This window comes from Ptychodera flava, chromosome 14 (assembly GCF_041260155.1).
Source record: "Ptychodera flava strain L36383 chromosome 14, AS_Pfla_20210202, whole genome shotgun sequence".
Lineage (NCBI taxonomy): Eukaryota > Metazoa > Hemichordata > Enteropneusta > Ptychoderidae > Ptychodera > Ptychodera flava.
This window is the reverse complement of record NC_091941.1, coordinates 9,411,768-9,434,812: the sequence shown is the minus strand read 5'-3', so window position 1 is coordinate 9,434,812 and position 23,045 is coordinate 9,411,768. Positions and strand designations below refer to the sequence as shown.

The window sequence follows — 23,045 nt, the reverse complement described above, 5'->3', positions numbered from 1 at the left end:
GATGCTCTGCGATGATTGGGAGCGCGGACGGGTCCGGCTTCTAAGTTCTATATTTAGAAGTTGTGTATTTTATTTTTATTCAAGTAGACTGGCTGACCCGAATACTCGAAAGTAGTGCGCTGAGTCAACGACATGACTTAAGACATTCTACATTTGTTTTAAGCGGGTATTTACACAATTTTTGAAGAATTATTCAAGATGTTGTTTTAAAAGTAGCAAAAATCCACAAAATATATTTTTTGAGCGTTTCCCATCGAAAACAGGCCAAATCTCGCACTCCATTCGAGTTTTCACAATTGTATTAAAATGAGACTTATTTCGCGTGATTTTCAATATCAGATGATATGGAGAAAATTATCATAGATTCGCCTCGATCTGGCGGTAGATTTGCATCCAGGTGCCGCTGTATTTAAATCACTTGAATACGTAGTGTTGTTGTTTTTTGTTTCGTAGCCCGAGCTGACCTGCCTACTACCCTGGTCACACGGGTCACGATGAGATAAACACGTAGCGTTATCAGTAGTTACAGGGGAGAACATCATTAGCGGTGCGTGTAGCTCTGGTAAATGAACGAGAAATCGAGCCAATGTCTCCCACCGAACATTAATAAGTACATATCATGCTAATGTCTGCAAGGGGTCATGGGCCAGTTTAATGTTGCCATTAGATCTTTTGTGCGCTTCGATCACGCTTGAAGGTGTGTGATAAACTGGTTAACCGCAATAATCTAAACTACACCTCACACTAATCAAAACGTCATTAAACTGTGGCTTGCGGCCTGTCATCTTTGTGGAAAGTTGTGAGCAAGCGTGCATGATTGCTGTGAGTGGCGGGCAGGCCAACCCGGACTCCCCGCACTTGATCGTCAGGGCTTGGGCTCGCTTTCAAGGCCACAGTCCATCGAAATTTTTGTGAGTTTGTCCCATCGTCTTATGCGGTCATTCGGTCAACTGCATCCGTGATTTGCGAGAACGTGAGCGAAAGACTTCAGTACGCATGCACTAAGGACATAAAGGAAAGAGACGTGATAATAGGGTGCTAGTACGCATGTATTTTGGACCTAGTGATGAGGGTACAAATATTATGCACGGAGACGAGATTACGTGCAAACCTGAAACAATGTTGTGTTTACCAAGACTCCAATTAACATCCTTCAAAATGCAAAGTCCGCAGATATGGTAATAAGAAATTTGACGAAAAAGGGAAAACTGCGCAAAATCGGGGATTCCCATGAAATGAGTCAACCCAAACGAACTCTGGAAGAGGCAAAAAGAAAACTATATAAGACGCAAAGACTATAGCATGCAGCACTCAGACTCTAGTCTAGAAGCCAAGCGAACAAGACCTGAGCGGCGTTCCTGAACCAACCCTAAGATAGCTACCATGTCCAAGTACACCATGCATTACTTCGATGTACCCGCACGCGGGGAAGCAATACGCCTTGCCATGTTCATCGGCGGCATTGAGTTCAATGATCGCGTTATTTCTTTCAGCGATTTGAAAGAGTGGAAAGCTATGAAACAAAGTACGTATAACACCTTGATGCGATGTGCATTATTTTTGTTTACCTGCTGCCAAGCCGCAATGAGACATGCATGCAGCCTAGGCTTGCACAGTGCCAAAGTATGCGATCCAACAGCTCAGGCCCTTGTCAGAAACGCACCCCTGCGGCTGGTGGCACGTTAATGATAGTCATCATAATTGCAATTGTTCTTCTGCAGCAACGCGCTCAGGAAAACGAAAACCTTTGAGTTATCTTGCTTAAGACGACGCGTGAAAAAGTGCAACCATTAAATAATTGCATTACCAGGCTTCTTCGCTATAAATCGCACAATTTTTACCAACGCCGCTTCTGGATTTCATTGCGCTTGCAGATTTTTTTACCCACCACCTGTTGCGCCATTCCCGTATATCATTTTCCATTGCGAGCGCCTGGTGACATTAATATCTTTTTATTGACGAGGGAACGCGCGACCGCAAAGATGGTAACCGCAAAACCGCAAGAAAAGAGCCGCTTGAAAGAGCCCATACACTAGATAACTCTTGTATACATTACTTCGTTTGTCGTCTGTTATACAACTCTGCACAGGCCTAGTGTGGACTGAACCCGCCATCTCGATCACGCACAACATTTTTCTACAACATTCTCTTATTTAAAACTAAACTTGGTTTTTTTTCTCAATTTTTATTTGTGTTTCAAGGTGTTATAAACGGAGAGGAATGCGCCGGCAAACTACCATTTTTACCGTGGTTGGAAAAAGACGGCGCATATTTGTCTCAGAGCGGGGCAATTATCCGCTACATCGGACGTTCAACCGGTTAGTCTTCGGAGAATCGCTCTTGCACAATACCTTTCTTTTCGTTGATTGTTCACGGTGAACTCGAAGTGCGAAAGTTATGGTCAATCGTGAGTTATAAATGTGTAATTCTATGGCTACTTAGAGAGAAAGAAACGTTGTACGACACTTCTTCTGTTCAGAAATCATCGCTCAATGCAGTCCTTTGCATAGTCCGTTGGCAAATGCTAGACTCGCTCGATCGATCGAATTTGAGATAACCTTCTTCCTTTAGAGTCAATGATAAGTTTGCCTAATTTGTACAAGAGGGTTTTTATTATTTTACGTTGTTTTACCCATATTTTAAGGATAAAAAGTAATGTTTATTGCGTGATCTGTTTCAGGTCTTGGTGGGTCGAACAGCTGGGAGACAGCTCAAGTTGACATGGTCTACGACACAATCGATGATTTGATCACACTGGGCCTGAGTAAAGTCTACAGAGCCAAGTCAGAGGATAAAGTGAGTGAAAATACGTTTGCCGTCATGTTCAATGACGTTGATTGTGCAAAATCATCCTTCACGAGATGATGAGTCATGGAATGTTTTCAAGGGGAGATTTTAAGAGTAACTTTAATCCATTTGACGAATTTTACAGCAACAGTAAACAATTCAAAACTGGTGAAGTGTCTAGAGATGTCGTTATCTTTGAACGCAAAAAATCCTCTATTAGAAATTTATATGATGAATAATTCGTTGCATTAACGTAATCAGTGGTTGAATATCTATTTTCTGAGAGAAAGGAAAGCAATTTTGCGAAAATCATGGACACATTTTGTTAGATGTTTTCTGCAATCATTTCATCAAATTGAATTGACTGACTGAAGTATGAAAATGTTGAGGGTTCAATCCAAATTTTCCTAATTCATTTTAGTTAAAAACAAAATCAGGAAGTATTACTATTTTAGTTGCAGCGTTTTTCATTAACAGTGACAGCATATGAGGCAGGACAACGAGTTTTTTTATGATTTTCGTATGAAAATATTTACAGGTTGTAATTATGTACACATACTGACTTTTTCGTTCAATGTTCATGAACGAAATGCGACATTGTGCTCATGTAAGCTTGCAGGGATGTTTACAGAAACCATGGTCTCACGACACACAGCCGTTAACACTAGCAATGATTTTGAAATTTGCTGTTCAAAATTTCAAGCGAGCAAGCGCAAGTCTGTTGAAAAACTTATTCCAGATTTTTCCCGACGCGTAAAGTGTACAAAAGTGTATAGCTGTGATTTCATTTGCCAAAAACGGTTTTACTTTGATCCGTTTCCAGCCAAAAGTGGCACAAGAATTCTTTGAAGGCGAGTTCAAGAGCTACTTTGGCGGACTGGAGAAGATTCTGGCAACTAACCATGGTGGCAAGGGGTTTTTCGTTGGGAAAACCGTAAGTATGAAACATCATGACATCCACACACCATATAGCCATCAAAGACGAGGAAGCTTACACGAGTTGGAAAGCATTTTATCAATTTTTGCCATCGATTGGGAGCTTTCAGCAGAACAGCTCGTATGGCACTCGTTCAAAAAGTGTACCGATGAAAGATTTAATCAAAGTCTATTAAGACGACTTTTTGATATTTTTGACTGATCAAGTAGCAGTTTCTTTGTGTTTTATATATATGCTCAAAATCAAACCTGGACTCACATTACTCCGTTGATGTATTGTAAGGCGTGCCTAATGTCAGATTGCTGATGAAGTTTGTATCGCCACATTTGTCAGAACACGTTTACTCTCTTAACAGGAGATCAGTATTTTTTTGTTGGCGATCCTTTCAAAATGTTTCAAGTCTTTGAAATGTTTAAATGACTTCTAAAAACTCGTATCAAAATAGGCAAAAAATGCGTCAAGCGGCAACTTTTGACACATCAAAGTAATCTCGAGAAAGTGACAGAAAAGGGACTGGGTCATGTTTGTTTTCTGTCTTACATTTATTTATCCGTGGTGCCGATGTACGGAGGTGGTCACTTCGCGGTTTGTTTGCTCGGTTTGTTTACTTGCTGAAAAAATAGGTGAACAAAACTCTTTAGTTTTTATGAGAATTTTGGCCTGATTCAAAATTGAGTTTTTCGTCAAAACCAGCCAAAAAGAGAGCGGTCTAATGATGGACTGATAGAATATGGTTTTGTGCGAGCTAAATCAGTCAGGCAAAAGATCCATATTTTGCCGGTCTGTTTTGGAAGTCTTTGCCTAGGTTTTCATAAATTGTATACTGCGACTTTTCTCAGGCAATTTATTTACCAATGATTCACAGTCACATTAACCAGTCATCGTCGACAAGAGCATTCTAGCATCCGCTCTGCCTGGCTGCGTGCGTGGAAGTTGTTTTGAAGATTTTGCGTGTCGCTGCATCGAGTTTGTTGCCACTTGAGTTTTTTAGACCCAGAAAAAAAATGCGTGGGAAACGCATTGTGATGGATGGAGTGTAGGCGATTTTGTGTCTAGCTATTGGTCTGATGAAGGCGAGACCCAGATTTTCAGTTGGCGGTGAGCCAATGGCCGACAAAAGATGCACTGTATCAGTCACATACTTCGACAATGATGTAAACAACACCCGGCTTATTTTTTTCTGCCTTTCTAATGCCTTGTTGTTTCCTGTTCACGAGTCGGATTTCATGCCGTGAAGAAAACAAATCAAACCCTCCAAAAATCGCCCGAAACTAACAATTTTGCGTTCTGTCTCGCAGCTGACCTATGCCGATCTTATGCTGTTGGTCTACTTGGGAATGTTCGACATGATGGTGGCACCGCATCTCAAAGGAAAAGACCCTTACAAGACGATCCCCCTGGTCAGAGCACTGCGGGACAGAGTGTCAAACTTTCCAAAAGTCAAGCAATACTATCTGGAGAAAGAAAATAATAACAAACTAACTCTGTCCTGAATGGAAGGTGGAGCCTGCTAAAAGATCTGGCTCACTGGTCAGCCTTGAACTTTTTGGGCTTAGGAAGAAAACGGGTCGACATTACCTGCCAATCAAATGGAAAGAGACATGCGCAGTGAAATTGAGAGCACATGTTTAGGGACCAGTGCAGTCGATACTTATCTGTGCATACATCTGCAGTTGATTTGGTCGTCAGTCAGTGCAAATATTGCTAAGCGAGCATCGACAGCAAAACAATTAACTTTCAGATTACTTAAGTTGGTAGAAGTGTTGTTAAAATATTTTATTAACCGGAGAAATGAACGATTTTACAGATTTCAACCTAGTAATTTTGGTATATTGCTTTTTTCATCCAGCATGAACTAGACAACCAACCAACCAACAAACAAACAAATGAATGAATACGGGTCTGCCATCTTTTTATACAATCAGCTGCTTATGACGGATTTGAACAAAAGTATTATATATATTTATATTTTACTTCAGAAAAAAATCACTTTATTCATTGCCTGATAGCTTTAATGTATGGTGTGATTGTATATTCTACTTCGCGAAGAATTTTTTCGCGCTCTTAATAATCCAATGACTTTTTAATTAACGCATTAAATTCTATTGTATAGATGTCGTTTGTCTTTACAGTAATTTACTTTCTCGTTAGTATAGCTATATACAGCTAGATTACGTTCAGGAATTGTTGATATTGCGTTGTTGTCAGAGTTTTATTTGATATAATTAAGACTTAATGGTCATTATCGGTACTTATTTTGATCTGTTTGGTTTGATGCATCTCTGCTTTCGATAGATGTACGTGCCACGCCTTTTTAACTGTGCGAGTGGTCTTGGCTTGTGGTCGATCGCAGCAGTACGTATGTGTCGTTAATCACGAGAAACTGTCATCGAAAAAACTCGACATGGAACATATAACTGGATAAAAACTGTAGATCTTTTCGACTGGATTCATTAGAACATATAACAGTTTGTAATTTTACAACGGGGAACAACACAGTTTTTTATCTTCGGCGATGCTGTGATCAAGCAACATGCCATATCGTCGTACCATTGTATGTTATTTTGCGATAAGAACTTTTATGTTCTTTAAATAATAATTATGTCATTTTACTTGTTTGCTCTATTCTCAGATTATTTTATCTCACTTCACTGCCTCTTTTAGTAGACTTGATGAACATAAAGCACTATTTTTAAGTCTTTGAGTCAAATATTGCTGTAAATTTACAGATATTTTTTACTGCTTTCTACAAAAATATCTTATATCTCAGTGGAAAAAAGCAGTATTATCGAAGGTGTAATTCTTATGGTGAACAATAAATGAGAACGATCTTGCAACTTAAACGATTGTGGTTCGTTATTTCTTAACCTCCAGAAACAAGGGCAACTACTTCATCATATCTCCGGTGACGTACTGTCAATTGTTGGTGACGTGGCTGTCGTTGTAGTGACGTATATGTCATCCTCGTGACGTATAGGTACCGAAGACACGTAAGCCGAAACTAGGCGTTCCTGTTTCATCGGCAGTGTTCTCGAAAATCCGATGTGTATAAACGCTATCGCATAACTTTTGGTAGTTTTGTCAGTTTTCCCCCTAAGAAAGTTCCCATACTAATGCCCAAGTCATTTTCTGTAGTTTTAGTAAAAATAAGTAAGGTAAAAGTATTATAAACGTAATAAAACATGTCGTTAATAGGTCACCAACGTTTCGGTTTCTAAATTTTAACGGTATGAATGATGAAACCTACTGTGATGTCTGTCACAGGCCATTTAAAATTTGTTCAATAGCATGTTATCAAAAACTGGTCTATTCATTTGAGTGACCTCTGACCGCAGGAGGTCGGGGGCCTGGCGTGTTCAAATCACGTTACGAGTTAATGTTTCACAGCACTATATTTATCCCTTGTCACTTCGCCGGCCCTTTCAATCCGATATGCTCATGAAAAGGAAAATAAACAGGCATCTCAAAGGGGAAAAATGTGAGTGTCCTTGGCACTGTATCCTTGACCCTGGGTCTGGGGCATCCACAGAATGTGTCTCGAGACGCCCACTCGGTGCGAGCCAGGAGTGAAGTATTCCCGCTTCGCTTAACGTTGGCTTATAATTGCCGTGATGTGATGGGAATTCTTGAACAGTTTATGAGAACCGGTCACGAGTGTTAGGCGGTCCTACTCACGCTACTCGTGTGTCACGAGACTTCCCGCCGACATGGCCAGAAGGACGCAACAGGTGGTAAAAAAACAAGACCATTTTACCATTCACCTGCAAGGGGGCGCTACGTAGGCGAGATTCACGTCACACTCGTAACCGAAGTTGGAAATTGAAGGCGCTGTAACCTCAATAAATGTAATAATCTCCACAAATGTAACATCAACCATAATTGTAATAAAGTGCACCCATAAATGTAATATAACCCATAAATGTAACAAACATCAACCATAAATGTAATAAAAACACTAACCACAATTGTAATAAATGGTAACCATAAATGTAATAAAAAAATCACCCATAAATGTAATACTTGTCAACCATAAATGTAATAAATCTATTTTGTCGTTGCAATTGAGGAATTAGCAGTTAAATATTTATCTATGTAATAAGGAAAGCAACTCCACACATTATTCATATCTTAATTGTTTTCATTCAGTGTGTTTTGTGTATTTGAAAGTGTATTTTACGTTTCCTTGTTTGTGTACAGAACTGATTGGCCATGGCGAGACACACCTGTAATCTAAACATCAGTGCAGTCTCTACTCCAGAGTGAAGGAGACTGTATAACACTACGATCCTTTAACGCCGTTTTTTCGAAAATTGCCGTACTCTCTTAATCAGTCGCCTCAAATTTCGTCTTCAATGGATAAATTGTTTGGAATAATCGATAGATTGTCTGTATTCCTATGTTGTCCCACTTGAAGTTTGTTCCTTCACTGGGGATGCTAGGATGTCTAATTTTGTTCTTCTGTGTTCAAGGTAGTGATCGTATTGTTTCTACTAGATTGAAATATAGATATATGTTCTCGTCAACATGTTTTATGTTGTAATTTTCTGTTATAAGGTTTTATCTCTGTTAGTCATCTGTCATAAACTTTGTGTGGTATCACTGGTTGACGAGTTATTTTGACGCTTCCTTATTAATGTAATTATCAGTGTCTAGAACTGCTGTTCCACTTCCATTATCTAACGGTTTGATCAGTACCTCGCCGTTTTCTGATAGTGTTCTCAAAGTATTCTATTCTGTGTTTCGAAAAAGGAAACCTAGTTTCAGGAAAGTATGCAATTACATTACACTAGTCTTATTAAAGTTATTATTTACTCAGAGCATTGATAAACAAATGATCACATATGCAAGTTCAAGTTTATTACATTTATGGTTGAGTTTTATTACATTAATGGTTGACTGTTTTATTACATTAATTTTGTGGTTGAGTTTTATTACATTAATGGTTGACTGTTTTATTACATTTGTGGTTGATTTTATTACAATTGTGGTTGATATTTGTATATTTGTAGAGATTATTACATTTATGGAGGTTACAGGCGCCCTGTAAAGAGCAACTTATACATCACAGACAGGCTGGTGACGAAGTTTTGCAACTTGAAGCAACGGAGAAATCCTAAATCCTTGACTACATCAGCTACAGGTACAAAGAATGTTTCTCGCAGCATTTTGTGTCGAAAGTTAAGGCACACACTTCATAAAGTGACAAATTTTAATTGCATTCCTACCATATCCTTTGATTCTTCTTGAAGACCAATCTTTTGATGACGTTACTATCACGTGACATCTTTCTTGAAAGCTGTTCATCTCCTCGCTATTCTCTATGGTATTACCAAACTTCAACTGTTAACCCCTACGTCCTGCTTAAAGCACTCCATTTCAAATTGATTATCCTATGTTCATACTGTCATCGGCATTCACCTCTCGTAAATGCGAGTGGGTTTCTGGGGGTTTTTTTGGCGGTCACTGGTTTACATCTGCCGCAACCCTTGTCAAAGATCAGCAGTAAAGCACTTATTAACGGATAGCCTTGATTGGAGAATGTAACGGGGCATGCGTGACGTCAGCTGGTGTTGGCAAAACGTCGGGCAAATTTGTCCTGTCGTGTTCACTGCTGCAGTTTGTGGACAGAATCCTAAAGATATGCTATTTTTACGGGTTCCGTCGTATCATTGGTGATAACACTGTTTGCGCCATTTTTCCCCGCACGATTTCCGAAAGTCTTGTAAAATATTCCGGACAAAACTTGTCCATTTTCACTATTAGCAAATTAATAACATCATTTGAAGTCAGTCTCATCACAGGGTTTTTATTCAGGGACAATGAATACTAATATGATAAAAGCCAAATTCAGACTCGATAATCCTGCAGACTCGATAATCCTGCAAAATATTCAGGTCACGCGCGGAAGCGCATCTTACTACTCAGGCACTTACACACACACGTCTCAAGCGAGCAGAGCGTATCGGTAAGAGAAAGCAGACAGAAAAAAAACTAGTAGACAACGAAACTTATTTGGTTTTTATCATATTAGTATTTATTGTCCCTGAATAAAACCCCTCAGGCATGATAATCCCACAACGGATGCAGTTCACCGAAAGAGGGCGCATTTTACTACGCATATCTGACACAGAGCGCAGTTTGCCATGTCTCAAGCGAGCAGAGCGTATAGGTAAGAGAAAGGTAAACAGAAGAAAACTTGTAGACAACTAAACTTATTTAGTTTTATGATATTAGTATTTATTGTCCCTAAATAAAACCCTGTGGTCTCATTTGTTCCATTCACAGAGATTAAATTGTACTTACATCTGACATGTATAATTCCTTATAGCATGTGGCTACAATATGATATGTGGATATCTGCGAGAAGAGATTGACAAAAGTTAGTTGCCGGTTTCCCAGAACAAAAAAACTCAAAAGTAAAGCGTCTTTGCTCCATCGGTACTTTGAATAAAATCACGTTTATCTGATCTCAAGAGTCTACTCTCTGTTTATTCTTTGAAATGCTAGAAACATGTAGACTGTTGAAGGTTTTGTGCGTAAACAGAGGAGGAATGCATTAATTACTAAATGCACGTGTGAGGGCGTAGTAATTGTGGTTGAACGTACTGTTGTGATTTTATTGACATGGTTGCAACGCAGCCCTGATTTACATAGAATAAGTCATGTTTTCGCGAGGGTTGTTCATTTGAACCATTCTGACTCGCATTTAGGGCGGTAAATTTTGTGAAGAGAATTAACATCGACTCTCTGTTGCGATCGCATCCGTTTGGTGTGCAGCAAAACCGCAGATATTACAACTCATGACGTGTTAATCACTGTGTAAGTGTGTACTCATCAAGCAATGACGATGACGGCATCATGATGAACGTGTGTTCGGCATGTGTTCGGTCATGTTCGGTGTCAAAGGTGCCGATGGAGGTCGTCCTCATTGTATATACAGTATGCAAAGGCTATACACACCATCATAGATCACTGCAATGAAGTGAAATTTTAGTGCAAACGCTCAGACCCAGATGTGTCGGTAAACGTTGATCCGAACGAACTTTGATTGTCTGTATGTTTTACCGTCTCACTATTAGATCACATGTTTTTTTTGTAAAATAAATGCAGAACTTCTGGTTACTGTCTAAGCATTTTAACTCGCAATAAGTGACTTGACGAAAGGCAAGTCGTTAGGTGTGAGGACATAACGAGACCACCTCCAGGAGGGTTTACTGCCAATATTTTTATAGGGGGTATTCCGCTCAAGTTGAACACGTTCCGTGGATATTCCATACAATGATCCACTGTTAGGAATTTTCTTCACAAATTTAGGCAACATTTACAGTTATTCTATTGCATATAAAGGTTTACTCTAAAGCATTGGGGAAATATATCATTTTTTATCGAACCATATAGGATGAAAAGTCGGAACACATGTTTAGGGAAATGTGACCCATTCGGTTTGCACATACCCGTACACCATTCTATTAGAGTAACCCAAGGACGCCTCCGGGAAAGCCCTTTCATTTGGAATCCAAAGTATTTTTGTATACAGTAATCTTCACCTCGGCCTAAAGAGAGTTATCGGCCATAGAAAGCACTGCCAGAATCCCTCTGAATAAGCCTTCCACTATGTGTATGTGTCGGTGAGGGGGGGGGGGGGGGAGACTGTGTCTAAAGTACAGACATTCCTAGATACGTTTGACAATTTTGTCAATGTTTTGGTGGGTTCGAGGCTATTTTTGCCAAATCTTCATCGTTGCGTCAGATATCCATAACTTACAATTATCGTTACTGATTATGGAAAGTCTCTTACAACTGGTCGATCAATATGGAATTGTGAGTTGACTGGAAATTGGCATTTAATCTCTATCAGTGAGAACAATAACGGATGTTCAAGAAAATTTTTGGACAATTTACTGATTCCTAACTTCTACAACTTATTCTAATTTGGTATTTTGTGCGATAAGCCCTTGGCATAAGAACGCCGAACCTATTACTTGTCTCCCAGTCTGGTCTCCTCGAGACGTCAATCTTATCAGAATACATATTAATTGTACTTTTCACACTTTATAGCGTTTCCCTTTTTTATTGATCATAATCTGAAAGTGGCAGTCAAACCATAGACATCGTTTCTCCACTGTCTATGGTCAAACCTAGTCGATGATACATACCGATTTCACGACAGATTTCCATACCTAACCACGCGTGCTTCTGTTTGAACTTCGTTGCGCCACCACTCGTTCAATTTACGCAAGGGTCTATTTATCAAGATTTATTCACGCACACTCTCTGCTGCTGTTATCCATTAGCGGAATCAAGGAAGGACACAAGGTAACCGCTAAACAGCCAGGCTTAACCAAACGGCGGTATTAATGGAGGCATATGTGATGAATCTGTTCAACGCAAAATGAATTATGACGAGTGGTCCGAGTGATTTGTGACTGTTCTGAAGAAGAGGATACGAAAGATCTTTTGATTATTTAGCAGAACGGAGAAGCTACGAGTTTGTTGATTTTTTTCGATCTACGATGTATTTGTAAGGGTCGACTTGTTAACGATCGAAAATATGGCTGATAAAAAGACGAAAAGCAAGCCGCCGGGAAGTGCTGGAACGACAGGGGAAATTGCGTCGACCAACACATCCGCGCTGCCGCCGTTACCGAACCAGGCTGCCGGAGAGATCGCCCAGACGGCCGAGAACAATCCGTCTACCGCAACCGCTACCTCCGGAGTTACTTCGACATCGCGGTCGTCGGTAGCCAGCAAATGGAAAGGGGCAGCCGGGACCGCCGCGAAGAGACCGTCTGTGATGGTATCGACTTCGTCGAGACCGGGCACGGCGACTGAAAACGACCCGAAACGATTGTCTGTTGACTCCAGGAAACTGTCAATCGACGGATCACAGTTTCATCACTCCAGACGACCGTCACGAGTCTCTGTCGTTTCTGTTGATTACCCGAATAAACTACAACTACAACAGATCAATGCCGCCGCGACACAAAGCAATGGGCACTCGCAGGGATTTCAACAGCACGTGAAAATCAGCGAAAAGGGTATCCGAGCGGCCATACCAATAATGCCAATGCCCATAGCCATAATGTGTTGTACACTAAACTTTATCATTCCTGGGTCAGGTATGTATCTTTTCATTCCTATTTGTCATCACAGATAATGCAGATTATATTAACGAACAAATGTTCTCTTGAACATAGTCTCGGACAGGTGATACTTCTGAGTGTATTTCAAATAAAAGAAACAAAAAACAATACAAAAAAACAACAACAACAACAACAACAAAAGAAACGTCACAGAAATGTAATGACAGTTCCTCAACATTGTAATCAATAAATACCACTCAGTAACTATACAAGGTAGAAACCAATCAGCCGTGAAAATCGGAAAATCGTATGGCGTCCTGAATGTAATTGTATTGCAATGTTTAAATATGAACATACGGATCGTCGAAATTGATGTTTTCTACACATAGAAACACCACTCTCTGCTAAACGATGTTGTTGCTATGATTAGTCTGTATAAATGAAAAATTACAGTCGCTGTTGAGTGACTCCTTCACTTCGCATAAAATGTGAAAAGACCATTAAAGAGGTTTCAGAAGCGAATTCATAATGCCGTCGATATACTCTGTATCGTTGGCAAGCACGGTGTCATAGCAATCAGAAAAGCACTGACCCGAAATGACAACCGACAATCTCCACTCGCATTGACAATGTAAATTTGAGAAAGAGCGTTTTATTGATTGACGGTCGAGGTTAGCTCTGATCAGGAATATGAGAGCCAGCTCTTTGTTGTATGCAAATTTTTCGAGAGATCACATTTTAAAATTTAATATCTACCTTAACCATTAAATCAATAGGAGAATAATTAAAAATTATCGAAGGAGCATCTTCACATTCTTTTGTAGATTGGGAACGATAGTGATTTAACTGAATAACAGGAAAACCGAATGAAACCACTGCATGTCGTTGAATTTCTCACCTTGATGGTGAACTAAAACATCATGGGTTTGTTTTACCAACAAATATACGGTGTAATAATACCTGATGATAGAACGACATATACCGTACACGACGTTTCAGCGTAGAGTCTCTGACTGGGCGAGTAAACTCAGTATTTGACATCTCCGATAGTACCGTGTAATTTATTATGCAACAACGGATACTTCGTTTATGTTTCAACAATTCGGTAACGTGTAACGACAGCTTTTCAACTTTTAACTATCTCAAAAAGGTAAATATTGGGGCACAGGTCAAGTAGCCCGAGCCAAAGCAATGATTTCTAGCATTATACAACGTAGGTAAGTCATTGATAAATCGCGACTCTCTTCCCGTATTCCTTGTGTTCTAAATTAATCTTAATCGAAATTGTCTTCTATCCAGGTGAAACGATTCTAATGTACGAACTGATTTTTGGTTTTGCCTGATGACGACATATGTGTGGCTCGGAATCGTTGTTATGTAAGTCGTCATGGTTACCTGTGATCCGTATCGTATCGCTCGCAGAATTGCTCCTCAGTGCTTCATTTTTCGATGACATTTATAAAATAACGTTGTGTCCTTCTAAGATAGTGGTGGGGGCGTGTCAGCCCTGAAGGGTATCGCTGGTCTCCGGAGGATGGTCTAGCGATTCGAACCCACCTTTTATATATCAACTTTACAATTTGTATTCATGTCAAATTTGTCTGTTGATTTGCCACTGCATTTTACGGTATGGTAATTCTGAGCCTTGTCCCCTCTGCGTTGCACTCGAGCTAAAGACCCATCACCGTTTTATCATCCGCGAACTGACATATGAATCGCATCCCGTCCTCTCACTTAGCCACGTAGTGTTCTACGATGCACAAGGGTAAATCTTTCTATTATTTTATGCAAGGCTTATTTAAGATGGATTTGGATCTTGCTCGCTGCAAACTCGCCCGAGGCCTTTTATTCAGTCGTGACTTGATTAACGATCCCTTTATGTGCGTGTTTGTATAAAAACACGAGTTCCGTTATGCTACTACATTAAAGGAAGGTGTTAATTTCTAGTGAAAACAGTTTTCCTTCAGGGTTCAATAAGTAATTAATCTCTACGTCTTATTAAAAGATTAAAATGAAAGATAATCAAACTCTCGTACTTTAAAGATTCACAATGCACCGTGTTCAACTTTGTGTCAAATTGTGACTTTTTTTCCCAAATTCGCGCTACTGACTTTGTAGGACTCGCCCAGAACTCTCCAGTTGGATTTCTTTTCGTGCCCACTGTATTCCGCTATCACAACTAACTCTTGATAAAAGACACTTGTATATGTCTGTATATTAATTACGGCCCCTTCACTACCATGATGATATAATGTCTTTTCCTGATTTGCATTTTCCAGACATTATAATGTGAACAAATTTACGCGAAAGCTTTCATCTTGGAGTAAGATTCCAAAGAGTGAAAGAGATGCATCGTGATTCTTTTCATTTTACACAGAATTCAGTCGGCAATGATAAGCGAAAATGACTTTACCGGGTGTCAACTTCTCGATAAAAATTTAGCAGGCTTCTTGTGAAAAATCAGAATTTGGAGAGTTATCTAAGACAAAAAATGGAAAATGAAAAAACGACCCTTCTCCCCAAAAAAACATGAAAACCAAAACAAAACCTCTCAAGATCTAAAAATGGTACCCAGCTTTGCTTTTGCATTCCTCTTCAAAACAGTTAACGTTCAGGAGATGAAATAGAAACAATCAAACAAACAAGCAAAACAGACAAAACAACAACAATGACGGAGATGTGCGCGCATTTGTGTGCCTCCAACCGAAGAAACGTAATTTTAAAAAATGTAATGTTTTAGATTTACAGAAACGGGAGGATTATTATCATCGGCGTCTGTGTACTTTTTTCATGGAAGTGATGAATTCAACACGAATAATTGTATGAGACGCGGTGACATCTCAAAATAACGCTTCTTCAAATATAATCTACCACCCGCTTAGTCGGTACGCTAATGGGGAAGAGACCGCATAGTCTAATGTAATACGGGGAAATTGTCAAATAGAGGTCTACAGTCTGATGATAATAGCAATAATGACGCAGGTGGATTTGGTGATGGTAGTGAAGGTGGTGTCAGCGATAACGGTGGTGTGATGATGATGACGATGACAATTACGATGATGATGATTATGATGATAATGGTGGACATGAGATATTTTCTAAATCCACGAAATTAGATTGGCACCCACAATAAGTCGAAACTTAGAATGCCAAAGGAAATTCGGGAAGTGATTGTACCCTCAGTTCAGGATTAAATTGGAAAGAAGACGAAAATATATAACGCAAGTTTGGTAGAGACAACTGAGCAAAGAGTGGAACGGCTCTGACTTATTTTGATAGTATTGAGGAAGGGTGCCGGTTACGTTTATATTGACGCGAAAAATCGATACAGAAGGTAAAATATCGTCGACCTGGGCTATAACAGAAAGTATGGAGTTAATTGGCGTGAAACGATTGTGAAATAAAGTCATAATGACGATGTAAACGCTCGTGCTGAAATTGACCACTTAACTGTTGCCGAGACAACCAAGACTGCGTGTGAGTGAATGACTCCACATTCACGATTTTTATGTTATGTCGAGAAACTATTTATCATACTTCGATTAAAAAGGCGAAAAACGAATTGCTTGAAAGGGAGCTAGATGCAATAACACACGGCAAGAACAAAAGTACACTCGCCCCTGTTAAAACAAACTCCACCGATCGATTTTACAATCACAGCAAACAATATATGTAGACTTCGCTATTTTATTTCACATGGAAGTGGGCGGTCGTTTTCTAAAGCAGTGTTTCGATTTATTTAGTTCATCATCATTCTAAAATAAATATTTTGGAATGTGCAACAGACCTACGCAAATAAACTCACCAGTATCAGTGGTTGTATTATCTCAGGGTGTAACAAGTGATCTACTCGACGGTAATTTTTTTCAAAAATGAAGTGCAACAAATCCGATCGCGTAAAGGAAAAGATGTGTATTAGAAGTGCAATTGAAATGAGCACTGTTAAGCCTTTCTTGTTTTTCATCGTCTCCATATTTTTAGATTGAGATCAACTCTTTTTGTGAAAGAATTAACGTTGGTCTAAATGAAATAAATGCAGCCTTCCTTTGCTCAGGTCTCGTTTATTTGAAAAAAGGAAAAGTCTTTGAATTGTAAGCTAGTCCCAGCCTATCACGGCGGCTACCTGCTTGTTCGTCTGTAATGTAACGTTTGAGTTAATGGTTCATCGTGGCTTCGATTACGTGACGTGGTTGCAATTTCCCGTCGCCATGGTAACACGTCCGCCCTAAGCTACTGTGACAGTGAGGACAATGAAGTGAAAGGTGCCCTTATTTTCTACCGGTCGCCTAGCAACACCCGATTTCTTTTGAAGACCGATTTAATACATACCAGTTAAGGCGTACAATTAAAAGAATTTTCGTGTTCATCGTAGGTCTTCAATCACTTACGAATTACAATCACGAAATTTACGTCGTTTTAGGTCAATTTCTGTTACGTCCGTGCCAGTGCTCATGACGTGAAGTATACGACATACCATTTGACCTTGTCGCGGAAATTGAATGAAATATATCGCAGAATCACCTTGAAGTTCAAGTAAACAATGACGCAAGCTAGACTGGGTTATGGACCGTATGCATCGCAATCACGCCAGGCGTTATAATATTAAACAATAATATTTAATCAATTCGAATGCTTGATAAATTAGAAAAAAAAGTGACGCCAGTGAAAGTGAATTGCTTGTGACTACATCATCAATTCTTCGCAGGGGCCGTTGTCATGGCAATACACTCCATTTACCGATGAAATAAAAAAAACTGTATAATTGCCTGATTTACCTCAAGCTGAGCTGGCTGTGGGCTGTAATTTAATTTGTGAAAATTAATATCTTGGATGCTTTGCTCGGAATATTGTAAAAAAACAGCTATTGTTCTAACAACACGATTGCGATATAATTACTTCTTGGATACTTTAACATTGATTTTATATAGCAATAACAAATATTTATTCAACCTTCTTTTTCACATCTCTAGTTGGTAATGCTCGTTATTGATATGAAAATAGTTATGAAATTATGTCAAACACAAAATATTCAACTGTTATGTTAATGAGCAACTCACAATTACCTATAGCTGTGAATACTAAAACCGAAATTAATCCAAAAAGCTAAACTGTTTTTGGCTATTTGTTGTGGTAAGATTTCGTATAAACTCGATGTGCACACCCAAAATTTATTTTGATACACTTGATTTTCATGAAGTGAGATGCATAACAATCCAGCTATCTCAGCATATAAGTTTCTTTTTTTGCTAAAAAGATGCTCTTCTACATTTCACAGAAATGTTTCCAAGCTGAATTTTCACCTTTGCAAATCATCCCAATGAAGATAGCAAAATCAAAATATTCCGAAGTATGTTCTGTTCTAGTGAAGAGAATCTGGTTTTCATTTCAGAATCGTACTACATTTCAGAATCGTCTTTCACTTGGTCTAAATATGAAACTGCGTAATTTATACATTTTATCTGCAGAACCTTAAAGTTCAGGCAAGATTCTTGCAAAACACAATGGTAATACCAAACTTTTGCAGCAAAATGTTGACTTTTTAATATTAATAGGATATATTCCAGGACAATTTCACGGTAATGAAATTCAAAATGGCCGCTATAATATACTTGTACCTGTGCTAACGCTATGAGTATACTAATTTTTTCGATTTCAATAAACACGACGTGTCAGTCAAAAATTAATTTACTCCAAAGACTCTGAATGAGTCCCTGCGAGAAGAAGATTGAAAATTATTGTAAAATCTGAGTGTCCAAAAATCGTCCCGTAAAGGCTCATACTACCATATGTACCTAGCTGGAACTGTCGTTAGCTAAATTCATGTGAACTCCTAAATTTTGAACTCGGACGTCCATTGTATCTGTATTTGTGCAATCAGTTCCTGAGAAGGGTTTTTGAACCAAAATTGATAACATTTTCCTAAAATATACGATCTAGTGTATATTATGAAACTGCAACACATTTGCATTAGTCTATCCTCCAGGGACCTATGATATCAAATCATTTGGACCGGCGGTTTGTTTGTTACCTTAACAACACGGGAAAACAAACAAAACAAAAAAAAAATTAATTCCAATTGTGTTCTTACCTAATTCAGACAGAATGACGATTTACAATGACGATATATACTTGCCTTAGATACTGCAAAATTGTCAATCAGTAGTGGTATCGCTACAAAAGTATCGTGCTACAAAATTACAAGGAAGTCGTGTATGTATTCACATATGCAAAATTTTAATAGCGTGTTTCTATTGTGCAGTAAACGAAAACTGGCCGTGTTCACTGACTTGCTTATTTCACAGACTTTCAAGGACTATATAAATTAGTTTGTAATTCAATAGTATACTGTCGAACAAAGCACGCACTCAATTCAAGATTCATGTCATGTCCGCAGGAGTTACTTATGACGTCAATCACATAAAATAATTCATCATAGACGGACTCTAGCATAGAAATAAGAAAATAAGAACAGGGGGCATGCTACTAACATATAAGTTACCCTGACTTTTATTAAATATATATAAAGATTCAGAGGAGGTTTCGTCGGATACTGTCTGAGGGTTGTTATTTTTACATCTTGGTTAAAAAATTGATAAGTTATTTAATGCGGGTTTTCATCGAGACGAAAATCAAAGTGGATTCTTGGTGTGAACATTTGACCGAGAGCCTTAAACACGATTGGAACTAATTTGGGATGATTGGACAGTGAACTAATGTCGGTGTGATCTGCAAATGTACGCTCATCTGTTTTTCTTTTTTAAGTTATACACTTGTTTTTATGAGTAATTTGTAATATTGCAATATATAGCTATGAAAAATATGAAGATCCAATCCCCCCCCCCCAAAAAAAAATTAGTTCCAATCGTGTTCTTACCTAATTCAGACAGAATGACGATTTACAATGACGAAGTATACTTGCCTTAGATGCTGCAAAATTGTCAATCATTAGTTCGTTTGTTAATAGTACTAGTACTCCACAAATTTGCTATTTTTATGTTTAAAGAGCAAACAGACCATTATTCTGTACACTGCTTTTCCAAAAAATAAACTTAGAGCCACGCAAATGTAAACGTTTCATTTAAACAGTTTTGTAATATTTGCAGGGACGATAATTTCTGGATTTACGCTATTCTGCTGCAGCAGTCCTCAAGATCACAGCAAGAAAGACGAGATTACAGATCAAGTGTGTACCAATCTTTGGGTCGGAGTGTCCCAACTCATGACCATCACATTCCTATTGGTGGGCTGGTTTTGGAGCATCGCATGGGGAGTTCTTATGCTACAGGTCGCAAGTAAGTTTCTCAAGGTTCTCTTCGGCCATGGAATCTGAATTTCACATACATGTATTAAACAGTACTATGGCAGCGTTAATGAATAGGAGAATCTGAAATAACGCATGGAAAATATAGGCTGATGATTTAGACACATCTTTAGGTGGAAGCATACATTCATTGGGATTCTAACCCCCTTAAGGTTGTTGGCACATCGAAATCGAAAGACTTAAACTTTTGTCCAAACCTTCCTCAAGGAAACTTTAAACTAATTGTTTTCGAAAACAAACAAATAAAAAAATCAAAATCAGGGGTTACCGCAGTCAATGAACAAAATTTGGAACCAGGGAAACAAAATGCCCAATAGTAATCGTCACAGGAAATTCAAATTGGCCACCATCCCTGTGTTAACTCTATAGTGACTCTATAGTCAAAAAAATAAACTTTTCGAGTTTCAAAAAAAACACGTTTGTTTAGTCCAAGAGCTTCAAAATGAGCCCTTACAATTAGTAAACCGAAAACGTACTACAAACGTTTGAGAGTCCTCATATCTGTCCCTGAGGCTCACTGTACATAGTGCACGATTCTAGGCTATTGAATATTCTCCATTGATTATAATTCATTATCATATGATTTGCATACCCAGACGATGCTCATAAATACACTTTGCATAAATTAATGTATTTTAGGGAATCGAGCGTTTTAGGAATATATGAGAGGAGCTTTCGTCTCATCTGTTGTTTTGGCATAATCCTCAAAATTTGCCAAAAAACGATATTTCACGCTTCATTAGCGTCCTTTGACGCTAGAAATCCAGCCGCAATTTCACTGGATTCGGACTACAATCATACTGGTGCCACGAAATACCAGCGCGGAATCAACATGGCCTAACTCGTTTACACATTTAAAAATTCACCCAGTAACTTATCTTTCTTATAGAGGTATTCTGCGTACTTTTGCCATGTTAGTAGCATTGCACGAGATTTATCGCGTCCTGCGACGCTAATTTCTCAGGAATCGTTGAAATGTCATAAAATGAATCAGTAAAGGCAAGGCACATCACAGTTATGAAAACTAAGAGGCGTGAATATTATATTACTTTATGGGGAGTATGACAATTTCATGAAATTTGATCATTTATTTTCCATTTTTCTTGGACAGAGTCCCACATACTGGTGAAAAAACAGGAGAAGGAAATCCAGACCGCATTGACTGTGGCTAGCGCCTTTATGAGTAATACCCACAATACATTCTAACGTGACTGTACTCATGCTGGACGATTTTTAGTGACGAAGATGACGAAGGAAGTGGATACTGTATGACGACACGATGCGACTATTGTCAAGATGATTTATCGATATTTTCGCGGTAACGGGATGATGACAGCTAATATTGATATAATATTCAACTTTTCTGCCATTTAGCAAGTAACTATAGTTGCTTGTTAATATTATTGGCAGGTCTTCTCCGCCAAGGGTTCGGAAGTTCACCCGTGTGTGCACATTTCAGGCAATGAGGTAATCTCAATAAGGTCAATCTGCGCAACCGAAAGTACTGAAAGTTTACAGTCGTTATTCCTTTATATTGAGTTGAGGTCATGCGAAGGTGTTTGCTTTGAACTGAATCGGTCAAAGAATCACCATTTAAATCATGGGAATTGGTCAGCTTGCACTCAGCCCGTCGACAGTTGATATCTTTGTTTGGCGATGTAAGACTGACACACTGCACATTGTCGCCGAAGTATGCCATTTCAATTTTGCTATTCTTTAACAGGCCACGACACAAGGCAATTAAATAAATCAAGTGGTCCTGTTGAATGTTTTACAAATCGACATTTTACGAGACAATATATTGTGTATATTTCAGAGGTTAGAGTCGGCGAACTCGGCCGCTGCACAGTCATTGGTCGAAAGAAATGTAATATTGTAAATTACATTGTTGTATTCTCCAAGTTTTTGCTAATTATCTTCCGCATGTGGAATAATGAATACAATTCTGATCCACAAGTTACTTTACGCTCCTGTTATTATTTATAATGCAATAATGTATCCCTTCTGGGCCAATTCATGCTCAGCTATCGTCCGTTATGAGCTGGGAGGGGTACATTATTGCATTTTATTGTTTTGGCAATGTCAGTGACTTTGTAGATGTAGGAAAATACTGGGGCCACGATGCTGGATAACCGGATACATTATATGAACTAATTCGGGGAATGACGTTACAAAATTCACTGGTATTGACAGAGCTATAAATTAATTAGGTTAATCATAACAGATATTTTTCGTATGAGCAGTTGTTTACAAATATTGTGATATTGAAGTATTTTGATTTTCGTCAAAAACATTTCTCGAAGTTAGCTAATTTTTTATTTAACCTTTTTAAATATTTAAATTTATCATTGGTCAGATTTTCAAATATTTACAATGTCGTGTTCATAGTTTGATGTTTTTTATTAAAATCGGCATTTACCTAATGGACGTTAAACGATTCGGAGCATGTGTGTCTTTCCCATATACTTTTACCATTTTCACCAGCAATAGCTATACGCCTGGGTGTTCACGTACAGTCGCAGAATAAGTTGTAGGCCGCATCTCAATTTGATATATCTTTCATTTTTGTTATTTGTTGCTTTAAATATTATCAATCTTGTTTAACGACTCCTTTTGTATGGAATAATATGTGCATTTGTGAAATCGATTGGCTTTCTTCATTCTCACCGATGGCACCGAATCACGGGTCTTGTAATGATTACTAACATACGAGAGAGAGATCCCTGTGTCCAACTGTAGATCTTGTACTTAACAAGCGAATTTGACTGAATTATAATAAAGTAATTTATTAGAGAAAATACTACGACTCGTGTTCTGTGTTAAAATATGAACTGAAACCATTACAAGCAACACTGAATGCCTTTGAACGACTATGTAGACTCTTGAAAACAGGTGCGTAAGGATATGAGAGGTGACA

General features: G+C 38.6%; 2 protein-coding genes and 1 long non-coding RNA gene across 3 annotated transcripts in view; 2 read left to right on the top strand and 1 right to left on the bottom strand.

Annotated features, from left to right (window-relative positions):
• Positions 1-23,045, bottom strand: part of LOC139149252 (uncharacterized) — a 50,140-nt gene that overhangs the window by 22,858 nt on the left and 4,237 nt on the right. The window lies entirely within an intron of this gene.
• LOC139149251 (glutathione S-transferase-like) lies at positions 1,043-6,567 on the top strand. Its single transcript, XM_070720876.1, has 5 exons — positions 1,043-1,525; positions 2,202-2,318; positions 2,681-2,796; positions 3,611-3,721; positions 5,023-6,567. Exons 1-5 carry the CDS (start codon positions 1,384-1,386, stop codon positions 5,215-5,217), a joined length of 681 nt encoding a protein of 226 aa, XP_070576977.1. The 5' UTR covers positions 1,043-1,383; the 3' UTR covers positions 5,218-6,567.
• Positions 12,004-22,931, top strand: LOC139149250 (uncharacterized). Its single transcript, XM_070720875.1, has 3 exons — positions 12,004-12,843; positions 19,911-20,099; positions 21,240-22,931. Exons 1-3 carry the CDS (start codon positions 12,276-12,278, stop codon positions 21,332-21,334), a joined length of 852 nt encoding a protein of 283 aa, XP_070576976.1. The 5' UTR covers positions 12,004-12,275; the 3' UTR covers positions 21,335-22,931.

Coding starts and splice junctions, on each gene's coding strand:
- LOC139149250 (XM_070720875.1), top strand. CDS start 12,276: ATGGCTGATAAAAAGACGAAAAGCAAGCCGCCGGGAAGTGCTGGAACG. Junction 12,844..19,910: donor CTTTATCATTCCTGGGTCAG/GTATGTATCTTT, acceptor TAATATTTGCAG/GGACGATAATTTCTGGATTT. Junction 20,100..21,239: donor TCTTATGCTACAGGTCGCAA/GTAAGTTTCTCA, acceptor TTTCTTGGACAG/AGTCCCACATACTGGTGAAA.
- LOC139149251 (XM_070720876.1), top strand. CDS start 1,384: ATGTCCAAGTACACCATGCATTACTTCGATGTACCCGCACGCGGGGAA. Junction 2,319..2,680: donor CTACATCGGACGTTCAACCG/GTTAGTCTTCGG, acceptor GATCTGTTTCAG/GTCTTGGTGGGTCGAACAGC. Junction 2,797..3,610: donor GAGCCAAGTCAGAGGATAAA/GTGAGTGAAAAT, acceptor ATCCGTTTCCAG/CCAAAAGTGGCACAAGAATT.